Genomic DNA, 13753 nt, shown 5'->3' on the forward strand with positions numbered 1-13753 from the left:
TAGCAAGCATCCACCTTAACCAAAATCTTTAAACCTCCTACTTAGGAGATTAGGTTGCACCCTTGCAAGACAAGTGTCTCTCTTACATTATAAAACACAAAATTTCAGCCTTGAGGAGAGAGAGTTGCTGGAAATTTGGAAACAAGAAGGCAGGTGAAAGGAAGAAGAAAAGTGGAAGAAAAGGGAAGAACAAGGATTAGAGCTTGAAGAGCTTGAGTCTAGGCACACCAATACTTGAATTAAGGTAAGTTCTTGTCAATATTTCTCGTCTTGATCATCATATCTAGTAAATATTTAGGGGAAGATTGAGATATGATAAGATTAAAAGAAAAGAAATGGAAAGAAGCTAGGTTGAGAATAAATTGTAGGAATTCAACCATTTGCTTGAATAAATCAAAGGGTTTTGTGTAGAATCTTTCAACCAACCATCCTACAACATTTTTATATGTTTTATATCATATTTAGATGTTTTGAATTGAAGAAAATAGGAAGAAATGGAAGGAAATTAAGTTAGGTAAAAATTTGGAATGAAATAGTTAAGAGAAAAGTAAGCTGCCTTCACTAATTTAATCATTTCTCTTTGTATACTTGGATTTTGGATGTGAGACCACAACCGTTAGAAACTAGACTTACAGGGCTTGAATTTAGACTCAAGAATTACCCAAAACCGAGACCGGATGAGGAAGATATGACTATTTGAAGTTAGACTACGAATTCTGTCACCCAGCGGCCGTACGTGCGGCCAAAACCTCCCCACGTGCAGCCAACTCAAATTTCAGCACTGCATAAGCTCTGCACGTGCAGCCAACAGGGCTTTTGGCCCGTTTGGCTTCTTTTTCACCCTTTTCACTCTCCGGGCCTCGTTTCGCCTAATTGGAACTCGAAATGAACATGAATAAGACTTGAAAATAGACCTAAAAGTCTATGGTTGAGTGAATTAATATAATCATAAACCAGAAAATTAGAATTAGAACCAAAAAGAGTAGTATTATCACTTTGAACCATATTTCATTGAATGCTTTTATTGTTCTTGTGTAGGTTACATCTTTGGAAGTCCCCCCCTTTTGTAAGAGCCATTGGTGAGTAATAATATTGTAAAATTATGTTTGTTAAGCTATGATTTGAAATGCAAAACCTATGCTATGTTTATGAAAGTTATGCTAATGTTTTGTTATGAATGAACATCCCATACTCTTGTATCATGTATGAAGATGACACCCTTGGAAACGTCCTAGTTATTGGGGGATGTGATAACATGCCAATAACACCATGATGGCTAAGCTCTTTGCCACCTCGGATGGGGTGTCTAATCGGTTCTTGGGCCGGTTATTCCTTGTCAAGGTCCATGGAATGTTCATCACTATATAGGTCCCGCTTGGTAGAGTTGTGGAAAAGTGATTATAGATTATAACTTAACAGATTATAGCTTATAACTGTGAACATAAGCTGTTAATCTGTTTGGTGTAGCTGTGAGATTATGAATTTAAACAACAGAGTAGTGTTTGGTTGATAAGATGTAAAATAACTTTTTGCTGTGTAATTGTCCTTTTTGCCCTTATATGATATAAAAATGATTATTTTGTCATTTTTTTTTTCAGTTTTAATTTTAAAAAAATTATTTCATTAATAAAAGTTAATATAATTAGTATTACAAAAATTATTATTTTCATTTCTTCATTATAAATTAATTAGTATAAAATTATTTCATTTTTTCATTATAAATTAATTAGCGTCAATTAATGGCTTATTTTTATTTTTTCATTATAATTTATTATTTTCATTTTTTCATTATAAATTATTTCTTTCACTTTTTCATTATAAATCAATTAGTATAAAATTATTTCATTATAAATTAATTAGTGTCAATTAATGGCTTATTTTTATTATAAATATTATTTTCATTTTTTCATTATAAATCAATTAGTATAAAATTATTTCATTATAAATTAATTAGTGTCAATTAATGGCTTATTTTCATTTGTTCATTATAAATTATTATTTTCATTTTTCCATTATAAATTATTATTTTCATTTTTTCATTATAAATCAATTAGTATAAAATTATTTCATCATAAATTAATTAGTGGCAATTAATGGCTTTTTGTAATAAATTAATACTAAAATTATTAATTAGTATTAATTAATATAAAATTTATTTTAGTAATGGCACACTTGTCATAACTTGAAATTTTGAGGGGCATTTAAGTCATTTTGCCCCTCAAATGGCAGCTGCGCGCTTAAGCTGTTTGGAAAAGCTTCTCCTGTCCCACTCAAAGAAAAAGCTAATTTTTGGCTTAGAAAAAGTTATAATCAGTATTATTAAGCTGAACAAACACACCAAAATAGCTTAAATTAAGCTAAAAGCTTAAATAAGCTGAAAATAAACCCTATCAAACAAGGCCATAATATGTTTGAAAGCTAAGCCTTGATGTATCATGCCCTTATTAACCAATGTTCAAACTATGATTCTTGTACCATGATTTATAAAGCTCATCGATGTTCATTCATTTATCACTTTACTATATTACTATTCACTGGACTTTGGCTCACCCCCTCTCCCTTATATATATGTAGGTGAAAGAGACGTATCATGGAGAGTTTGGCTTCTTGAAGTCTATGTGCCAATGTTAGTGAAAAGAAAGTTGTACTTAGCTTTGGAAATGGTGTTACTTCAAAATGTTGTATCCCTTGTAAAAGAACTAACTGATATAATCAAGAATGATGTATGTTTCATTTCATATAATTATGCACTGGTTTAAATAGATGTTTCAAATGGACTCAATTAAAGAAATTAATGACTTCCGCAACTTAAAACAAAAATTCGCCCCAATTATCATCAGTCTAACTCATTTTGTTTAGTTAGGCCTTTGGTAGTCTATGACTACTGGCCGGTTATTACACTGTCCTGTTTGGGGCGAGATGGCGTCGTGACAGCATTACACCAACCAAACCGACTGCCAAACCATATAGTTTGGTTCGGTTGATTTCAAATAGGAAGGTGGCCGGCCATGGGTGACCATTTGTCCAACCCAATGCAGTCGGTTCGATTGTTGATTGAAGGGTAAAACTTACCCAAACTGACCTATGAACACCCCTACCCACAACGGCCAAAACCTAAAACACTCCTAAATATTATTAAACCAAGTCTGAATATTACAATAACATTAGCCTACTTTTTATAGGGCAAAATCCTAGTTTAACATAGGAAACTAAACCTAATATTATTTTGGAATCTACGCAATTATTTAGTTAAATCCTATCTTAAATAGTACTACTAATAAAAATAGAAATCTATCAATTACATTAATTGGACTAAAAGGTTTCAGACCGTATACTTCACCCCAGACCTCCGAACTCAATATTGGGCTTCCATTAGTTCAGGGATTTTTCCATTGTGTTGAGTAAACACTGGCTTATTAAATAATTTTGGCAAGTGTAGGTCCTTTTAAATTTCTATCTTCACCCCTGCCAATGTAAAAGTAACTTTGTTTGCCTTTATTATGAAGCAATTCTCTATTAATTTGCTTATTTCAGGTTAGCTAGGGAAAACATGAGATGTGCAGCTATAAAAATCTTAGCAATAATGCATCCAGAACCACAAAACCCAATCACAACGCATACAATATCAGTATCAAAGCCGATTTAAGAATCCAAGTCATCAGCTGCAAGCCTGCAACAAAGTTGTTCTATCTCCATTCAGGTAACAGTGAGGTGGCTCACAAATCATTGACGTTTCTAGGACAACTTACCAATTCAACGACTTTGGCAAGGAAAGTTGAGAGAAATTAACATGTGCACAACCAAAATTGCAGGAGCCACACCATACAAACAATAAAACAAATAGGGGAAAAGGGTATACCTCATGAAGACACCAATTATAAATACTTTTTCCTTCATGACCCCCGATGTACCCATACGATGCTGTCAGTATTCCACCTTCAGAGTAATCACCAGTAATAGATAAGAAATTTAGGCTTGGCGGAAGATCTGCAAAGATAATAATTAAATACATATTAGTGGTGTACAATTGCCAGAATAGACTGCAAAAGATTCAGGAACAAACATGTACTGAATGGGATAAAAGAATCTCAGCTACATGAGAAACTTGCAAGCAATAAAGCAATGATTAAAATTTAAGCATTCACGAAAACAAAAATCACAGCTAGCCTACATGGAATGAAACATACACAGTGCAAAAAATAAACAGCACAAAGGATACCTACCCTACAAGCAACCAGTATGTAAAACAGTACCTAAAGTCTACAAGCATCCACACCTCAAAAACTTACAAAGAAATTCATCTTTATTTACTCAATGAGAAGAGAGATATAAATACTGTTGAACAGTACTGTAATTGTGGTGGGGTTTATTTATTTTTAGAGCATAGCATTACTAGTACTAAGAAGAAAGATCCGTGAGAATTCTAATGCTTCCTCCACAAAAGCTTTTTCTTTCCTCTTTTTGTTAGCTTTTTTCTCATTCAAACACAAAATATGATTTAGTATTAGATCAAGTAGACTTCGACATTAATTTACCACGAAGAAGGATCCAAATAAGCTGGTAATGATATGCCTATAAGGACATTGAAACGAGCACCATAAAGAAACAGTTGACAACACAAAAAAGGATGAGTTTTTTGATATCCCATCTAGCAAAGCTTGCTTTGAATAGGAGACCATTTTATAGGGGTTCAACCTGCATCAGTAGTAATACACAAAAATGGTGTTTTCAGTATTTCTGTAGCTTCCAGAAAATTCAACATTTTTGCAGCTTCAACTTGGGGGGATCAATTTGATCTCTACTCTCATGCTAATCTGTGATAAAGTGTTGAGAATGATTTTGGTAGTATTGAGAAATGCAATCCAGATTTTTCAGTCCCAGATAGCACAGTAATCTCACTCTGATGACTTCTTGTGAGATTCAATGTCACATCTAGCCAGGGAGGGAATGAAAAAATTTCTACAAATCATGGGAAAGATGTAGACACAGAAAAGAGAATGTTGACTTGCAAAGATAGTGGTTTTTGACAGAGCATCATATAGTCCATTTATAATAAACAAACAGTTCCCTCATAACTAACTTGATAAGCACTCAAAATGGCACACCTACATTTAACACCATTGATTTTCTCTTAACATGTATATATATGATTTTGCTCACAAGCAAATATAAAAAATTACCCACCCTAAGGTAAGAATAGACTTGCAAGATCATTGATTCTACCCTACTTTGATCAATATTAGCATATAGTATAACCCTATGCTTCATCTTACATCATCCAAGTTTTTTTTCTTCTTCCTAAGCATGTTTGATTTCTTAAAACATGTTAGTTGACAATAACTACCATCTTTGGTGCCATCACCACTCTTTCATTTTTTATTTTATTTTTTTGGCTCTAAAAAGAATCGATCTGTAGGGCAAATATAAAGTCCAAAAACCTACCTGAAGAGGGATTCACCCATCAGTTCATGAACTAGAACCCCAATATCGTTAAACGACTATTGGTTCCATTTACCAATGGTTCCTTTAATATACAGATAGATAGATATAGAGATAGATTACTCTTCACTTGATGAACTAGAACCTCAATATCGTCAAATGACCACTGGTTCCTTTAACCCACAAACTTCATATCAACTGTAAGATATACTATATTTTTATGAGCGTAGATTAGACTTTTGTATTATTTAGCATTTAGGTTTGATCTTATTTATTGCTTTGTTTTCATTGTTGTTTATACGACAAATAATTCAATAGTATTTTTCTCTCAAAAAGACTTAATGGTATCAAAGTTGTCAGATGCTGGAAATCTTGTGCCTTGATCTGACTTCGTTCGTCATCAAAATCACAATGTCATCTGAACCCTAGGACCAAAAACTGTGCCTTGATCTGACTTCGTTCGTCGTCAAAATCACGATGTCATCTGAACCCTAGGACCAAAAACTGTGCCTTGATCTGACTTCATTTGTCGCCAAAATTGAGAGCCCGTCTAAACATTAGAGCTAACAACTTTGTGTGATCTAACTTTGTTCATCACTGGAATCGCGATTTCCACTCATCTCTAACTTGCAACCCTACCTAGGTCGCCGGAATTCCACCGGTCAGTGCATTGTTCTGCTTGTGTATGTTGATAACATCATTCTCATAGATGACAATTCAGTCGGCATAGCTCAAGTAAAGAGGGATTTGAAGTCAGCCATTTGATTTTACGGATCTGGGTCCTAAATATTTTTTCGGTATCTCGTCAGGGGACTTCCTTGTTCCAAAGGCAATACGTTCTTGATCTTCTTCAAGACACTAGTATGTTAGGCTGCAAACCTACTTCTACCCCTATGGATCCTAATCTCAAGTTTATCTGGGGAGTTATTGAAGGATCCAAGCATATATCGACGCCTTATTGGCCACCTCATTTATTTCACTAACACTAGACCTGACTTGACATTTGTAATTAGTGTTGTAAGTCAATTTATGCATGCAGGGCACTCTTTTTCACTAACGCAGACTATGCAGGGTTTAGAACTAATAGATGTTCCATGTCTAGTTTTTGTACTTTCTATAGTGATCATCTCATATCATGGAAAAGTAAGAAATAGGAAGTTGTTTATAGATCTTCTGCTGAAGCTAAGTGTTGGGCAATGACACAAGGTATATGTGAGGTTCTATGGCTTCGCTCTATCCTTACGGAGTTAGGGTTTGAAGAGGATGCTCCCTCGTCTTTGGTTTGTGACAACAAATTAGCTACTATGTTACCCTCTGATTTAGTACTTCATGAGCAGACTAAATACGAAGGGGTTGACATACATTTCATTCAAGAAAAGGTTCGGACTAGTATTGTGAGTCCATCCTTTGTCTCCTTTTCTGAACAGCTAGATGATATGTTCACAAAGTCTGTTGATCCAACATCACTTTAACCATCTATTGTCAAGCTGAGTTTGTTGAATGTCTTCATACCAGCTTGAGGGGGAGTGTTGGAATTAGAACTAGAATAAAACATCTCGTAATTGTGCAATCACAGGATATTAGGCAATATTCTTGTAATTATGATTTCTTTCCTATTTTGTATATTCGCCATCCATATAAATATATGGTCTAGTCTCTATTCTAGACAAGCTATTCAATTCATTATATTTAATTTGTCAGTGGAAGTAAAAGTTTCTGATCGAGGAAGTGGTAGCTCGCCAACAATGAAGGAAGAAGATAAGGATTTAGGGGGTTGGGGTTAGGGTTAGGGTTTGAATGATGAAGATGTGGGTATTTTTGGTACAATATAATGTGTACTGAGCAAAACACAAAATTTCAAATTCATTAAGTGTGTGTATTGAGAAAAGATGTGCACTAAGAGGATTTGATGTGTGGAAATAAAATTATCCGAATGAAAAATGGCGGTGTAAGGAGTTGTTTTGTTTGTGTAAATAAAAGCTCCCCTATATAAGATGTTGCTAATATTGCCAAGTAAATTGCAACATGCAAAGCATCAAATTCAACTGGTAGACCTTGCTTCAAATAAATTATATGTATATATATATATATATATAGAGAGAGAGAGAGAGCAAGAGACAGGGAGAGAGGATTCCCTTTTTGTTCGGATTGACATCAAGCATTCATATATACAAATAGACACACATACTGTCCACGTAGTTTTTCCCTTGTAATTTAATTTCTAACAAAATAAATAAATTTACTTACTTTCAACTGCTCTTTCCGATATAGCATATGCAGGTTCACCCGATTCACCATCTGGAGTCATAGGAGTAAATTTTGCAACTATGAAATAGCCAACAGCTCCTAAAGGTATGCGAAATGCCTGAACAAAGTCAAAAGCTCAATTGAGAACGCATCAAAATAATAACCAAGAATACAAATGCCAACATATAACATGTCCCACCTTTGCAATTTTTGATGTGCTTACTGCTTCAAGACCATTCTCACCATCTAATGTTGAAGAGCTTGTTTTAAACCATTGAACTCTGCTAGATCCTTCAGTTCCTCCAGTCACAGTACCAGTGACCGTGACCTTACTTCCCTCCCTTATGTCACCAATTATCTTCACATTTGCTACTTTTGGTGGGGCTAGAATCAGATTAGGACAAACATATAAGATCACAAGACTTTAAGTGATAATTGTGACATAAAAAAATTGGCGTACCAGTACTCAAAAACACAAGAGCAGCACCAAGAGTGAATAAAATTTTAAAAAAATTGTACATTAATCAAAAATTCAGAATTAGGGAAACATATGTAAAAGAAATGGAGAAACTATTGATAGAAGGGAGAGAAAAACATAAGGTTCCGTCATCCCAGAGACTGTAAAATTTGTTCACAATGCAAATAAAAAAAACATATATACAAGAAGACAAAGACAATGAAAGTAAGTTCTTCAGTTGCGCATATTAACTGGAGATACCTTGCTTAACGATCTGAGACAGTATTGATACAGACTTGCCTTCCTGCCCTGTTATTGAACCAAGATTTTTAAAAAAATGATACATACATTCTATGAGTACGATACATCGTAAGAAGAATATAATGTGTCAATAAAACAGAAGAGAATGACCAGACCCTCCAAATTTGTAGGAATATACACAAAAGCCAATTGCTGGCCAACATCTTCTTTGGTTATAGCGTACTCAGTTGTACCTGTTGACACTAATACAAACTCACTGCCAGATAATTTTTTTTTTTTTTTTAAAAAAAAAATTTTAATAAAAGAAAAGAAAAGAAAACAGAAAAAAAAAAATAATTAGAATAGGATTACAAAATCGGCCAAAAGAAAATTAAGTTCTATCTTAATTCACTTTATATAGTTCAGTTTATTAATGCTCTATATTTTCAAAAGAAATAATTGATTAGTACAAATTACCAACACAAGGAATGCTTTTGTTAAAAGGAAATAAAAAATCAAAACCAACATTCTCATACTTGGGAAAAATGATTGAGCATAAAATGTACATAAAAGGGGGAAATAAAAAATCTACTACTATTATAAAAGTGTGAAGAACCTACCATGTTTTCTACTTTTTTTAAATCCCAATTTTGCCCTCTCAAACCTACTATATTTTCTAAAAATCATGAAAAGTCCTATATAAACCAACTATCTATATATTTTTGGAGTTGAACAGTCAAAAAGATATATCTGCTTCCAAGAGTTCTATATAAATATAAACAAATCATCTCCCTTATCACAAAAAAAAAAAAAAAAGAAAGAAAGAAAGAAAAAAAAAAGAAAGTCGTCCTCCTATTTTTTACATTGATCATTATTGAAGAACAAAAAACAATTACTCTTTCTTATTTCCTGTGTCTGTTTCTATACTGATATACATAATATTTACAATTGTCCACCATGAATCAAATCATTGTGAATAATTTTGGTTGAATCTTAAAATTGTATACATTTGTTCAAATCTAAATAGAGGAAAGCGCATGTGTTTTTAAAACAGAATTTGTGCTACATCTCAAAAATTCATAGACTATCTTCATATACTTTCATTTTTTTAAATTATATTTTATGAACTATAATATTTTACATAGTACTTTAATTACCAAGGTATGATGTCAAAATTCCAAACAAGAACAATTTTCGTTGGTTTTATTTTTTAAATTTGTTTTCCAATTTTTGGTTATCATATTTTCTCAGTTTTAGTGATTAAAGATACTGGCATTTCTTCATATTTTATATTTAACTTACACTTTTACATGCAAATCTAATATCTAATAATCTAAATAGAATTAAAAAGTAAAATATTGGTAAAAAAAATTATAAATTCAAACATGTACTATTATTGTTATTATTATTATTATTATTATTATCATCATCATCATCATCATCATCGTTATTATTATGATTATTTTTATTATTTAATATTAATAATTTTTTTACCAAAAATAATACACAAAAAATTATTTTCTATGTGTATTTAGATTAAGTGAATCTAAATCTAGAAGTAAAATTAAAAAATAAAAAAGTATCAAATAAGTGAATCTAAAAAGAAAATAAAAGGGCTATTAAAAAAAAAAAAGCGCCGTCAACAAAACACATGAAAACCACAAACCAAACACTATCAACTTTTCTTTTTTAAATCTTTCCTTACTAATCTCTAATTTTACACAAATTATTCACAAATTCCTTTCAATTTTTATGTGAATTTAGTAATCTAATTAAAAAATGGTCCATACACACAAAAATGTAACCCTAAATATCAACATTATGATCAATTATTTAATTATGAATAATTAAATTCGCCTTGTTACCTATATTATATTGTTGCAAAAGATTTCCAAATATTACTTTTGTAATATCTTATATATATCAATGTCTACATATATAAATATATAATATATATATATAAATGTAAATGTATATATGTTACTGTGTTCATACATTATCAATCTGTAATGCTATATTATTATCGAATACTTTAATTTTCTCACATGTATCACTTCAGTAATATAGTTATATTTGATAGGAAAAAATTGAGAATTGTGTATTATTCTCCTATCAACTTATGTTCAATACATATATACATACATGTCATACAAACAAGCATCCACAACAAATACTTTCAATAACAAACCAAGACTTGCAAAACACTTCCATCACGACAATAATTGTACTTTTTTCCCCCTCATAGAAAAAATCACATTATTGAGGGAAAATGGATTTTGAAATTCATAACAATATGATATCGCCTCAAACTCTTACTCATCAAAATATATTTATTACAATGAGTTATAAATTATAATGGTCAGTAAGAAGAAAAATAAGAAAATGATGAAACAAAAACTACAGAAGATGTATTGCAACATGCTCTTCAAGCAAAGTTAGACAAGCTGAAGCAGGAATTGTCCTATCTGTTTAGTCAAATTACATGGAAAAAATCCAATGATGCCCAAATATTATCGTAGCAACTCAATGATACAGAAAGTAAGTACAAATAAAAAGTTTCGATCAATTTTTGTCATATGTTGATTACTTATAAATGACATAATAAATTATGTAACTTGACAGATTCATGAAAGTGACCCTGCAAACACTTATAAGCATGATCTGTAAACATCGTGAAAACAACTATGAAATTCCTATATCGATCGAAATATTAAGCTACAATATCATTCCATTTTCTTATAAAAACTATTTTACATTTTTTACATAAATGAAAATACACTAATGGCTAATGTTATATTTTTCATCATGCAAGATATTCGTGGCACCGGAAACGAGACTCAACACTCTTGATGTATAAAAATATATTACACAATGATATTAATACATTCTTACACCAGTAGCATAATATGCAATAGTTGGATCAATAAATTTGTATTATGAAATGAACTATTAAACAAAATTTTGTAATTGTACAATTAATTTCATACCTTCAATTGTATTACATGTATGGATTATGAAAAATTGAAGTGGGAAGTTGATAGAGAAAGATTTATGCAATACTATATATTTGAAGGACCTGTTTATTGTTTATTATTTAATATTTAAGATAAGATTATGATCTCAACAATCTAGCTATAAATTGATGTTTATGTTTATAAAATTTCTCATTTATTATTTAAATTCTTCAGCCGAGTATGTATTCATTTCTTGGTTAATTATATTTTGGATACAGATCAATTTATCCATACAAGTCTCCATATTTTGAATACATATCACATACCAATTTAAGAAACAAGCATAATCACAGTATTAACAATTGATGAAAAACCACGTGCAATGCACATGCCCAACCACTAGTAAATAAAAAAAACTTGAGCTTAACTTGCATGTTTTCATTTATTAATTAAAAATAAAAGATTAATTACAGTATTGGTCCCTAAAGTATACGCTTAGTGTCAGTTTGATCATCATTTTTTGAATTTGGTCCCTAAAGTATCAAATTTAACATAATTACTAATGGACAACAGTCAAATTGGCTAACATGTTTTTTAACACTTGAGGAACATTTTGGACATTTTACAAAAAACAAAGGGGCATTTTGAACATCTCAACCATCTTATCTGTCTCTCTCTCTCTCTCTATCTCTAGTGGTGTGAGATTCTGGGTGGGAGATTATAGGACTTGAGGTGGGGGTTGCAATGGTGAGGTGAGGGTTGAGGAATTTGGGGCAGAGGGTTACAATGTTTGTGGGGAAAGGGTGGCAGATATGAAGGTGAGAGGACGAGGTGGCAGCTATCATGGGGAAAATGGAGGGGGTTCCAAGTGGTGATGGGGGAGGGGGGGCTGGCCTATGACGTGGTTGTCATGGGCAAGGGAGAGGATTTCTAGTGGTGAGTAAGTGGAGGCTAAGGGCTTGATGGGGGAGAGAATAGGAGTGATGGTTATGATGGGAAGAGGAAGAGTTTCCAGTGGTGAGGGATGATGGAGGAGTAATGGTTGTGATTGAGGGCACGAGGAGAGGGTGGCAACTTTCATGCGGAAGAGGAAGGGGAAGTGTTATTTAAGCCGAGAGGCACACCAAGTCACCAATATATCTTGAAGCCTAGGGGTGAAGCGTAGGCTTCATCCAAGTGAAGCCAATGTATAGATATTGCATAAATTTTTACGAGTATTGAGAGATTTGTTGAGTATTTTATCTACCATGTGCTAATGAATGAACCATTGTATTTTTACATGAGATTATTGCTACCCAACACATTACGTTGTGTTAAATAACTCCACATCAAAATTTTCAAATTAAATAAATTCAAATTTAACAATTAAAAGTAGTTAAACAATTATACAACAAAGCCATTAAGTAATTAATTAAGCAATTAATTATTTAAAAAAAATTAAAATTAATTAAGCAATTAAGTATTTAAACAAATTAAGTAAATAAAATAACCAATTAAGCAAACTAAGTCATTTAACAATAAACACTTTACCTGCACATTACTATTTGACCATTACTACTTCCTATAAGGAAAAAGAAACAGTAAAACAAAACATGATATGTAAGCCAAAATATAAAAGTTTAGGCAATTATTTTCAATTTGTAGTCTAAGATTGAGACCATCTATTTATTTGGGGTGCTTTGATAGCATGTGTGGAATATATAAAATTACAATAGGCTTCGTTAGATCAAAGGGTTGACATTGCATCTTTAACAAATCAGGCACAGTTGAAAAAGATGTGTGCCTCTTCGCACCTTGTGCCTTGGTACGCCTTACACACCTCAAGCACCTCACATGTGCTTCATTAAAGTTGCCTTGCCTCAATGGTGTTGAGGCACCTCAGGTGTGCCGTGCGCCTACCCATTCGCCTCAACGCACATTTGAGAACACTAGGAAGGAGATTACAATCATCAGGGGCGGATGAACATTGGCACCAATAGAGCATTTGCCTCCACTCAACTTTATAAAAATATCGTAACAACCATCTAGTTTCTATTATAAAAAATTATTACTGTTGCATTTTACTATAGTTATTTGTTGGTGTCGAGTATTTGGTTTGTGTTAATCTGGGTGGATTAATTTATCATTCTTACTTGGCGTTGCAACAATACATTTGTTTATCAATAGCAGTAAATAAGCAAATATTATATAAATTTTTATCACCATGCAAATATCATATGGTGGAACTCTTGCTTTTCCACCGGTCTTAATGTAGTTGTTGTTTGGTGTAGCTTATTAGAGCTGCTTTTGATTTTTTTAATTCTGAGACTGCCAAACTGTTTGGTGCAACTTCTGCTTATGACTTATTAGGCAAAAATAACTTAAATAAGCTAAAAAAAAGAACCTACCCAAAAAAAAAAACTGAAAAAAGCTGATT

At 32.2% G+C, this 13753-nt stretch overlaps 1 protein-coding gene across 2 annotated transcripts in view; it reads right to left on the bottom strand.

Moving 5' to 3' along the window:
- AIR9 (Outer arm dynein light chain 1 protein) overlaps nt 1-13753 on the bottom strand; it is a 108920-nt gene that overhangs the window by 62058 nt on the left and 33109 nt on the right. For both annotated transcript variants that reach the window (XM_028235033.2, XM_028235034.2), the window contains exons 16-20: nt 8560-8660; nt 8405-8452; nt 7886-8070; nt 7687-7804; nt 3860-3987 (exon numbers count right to left, since the gene is read on the bottom strand). In XM_028235033.2, coding sequence (XP_028090834.2) covers nt 3860-3987; nt 7687-7804; nt 7886-8070; nt 8405-8452; nt 8560-8660 — 580 coding nt within the window. The remainder of the gene's footprint in view (nt 1-3859; nt 3988-7686; nt 7805-7885; nt 8071-8404; nt 8453-8559; nt 8661-13753) is intronic.

This window comes from Camellia sinensis, chromosome 9 (genome assembly GCF_055761805.1).
Source record: "Camellia sinensis isolate YWXY chromosome 9, ASM5576180v1, whole genome shotgun sequence".
In the NCBI taxonomy this organism is placed as follows: Eukaryota; Viridiplantae; Streptophyta; class Magnoliopsida; order Ericales; family Theaceae; genus Camellia; species Camellia sinensis.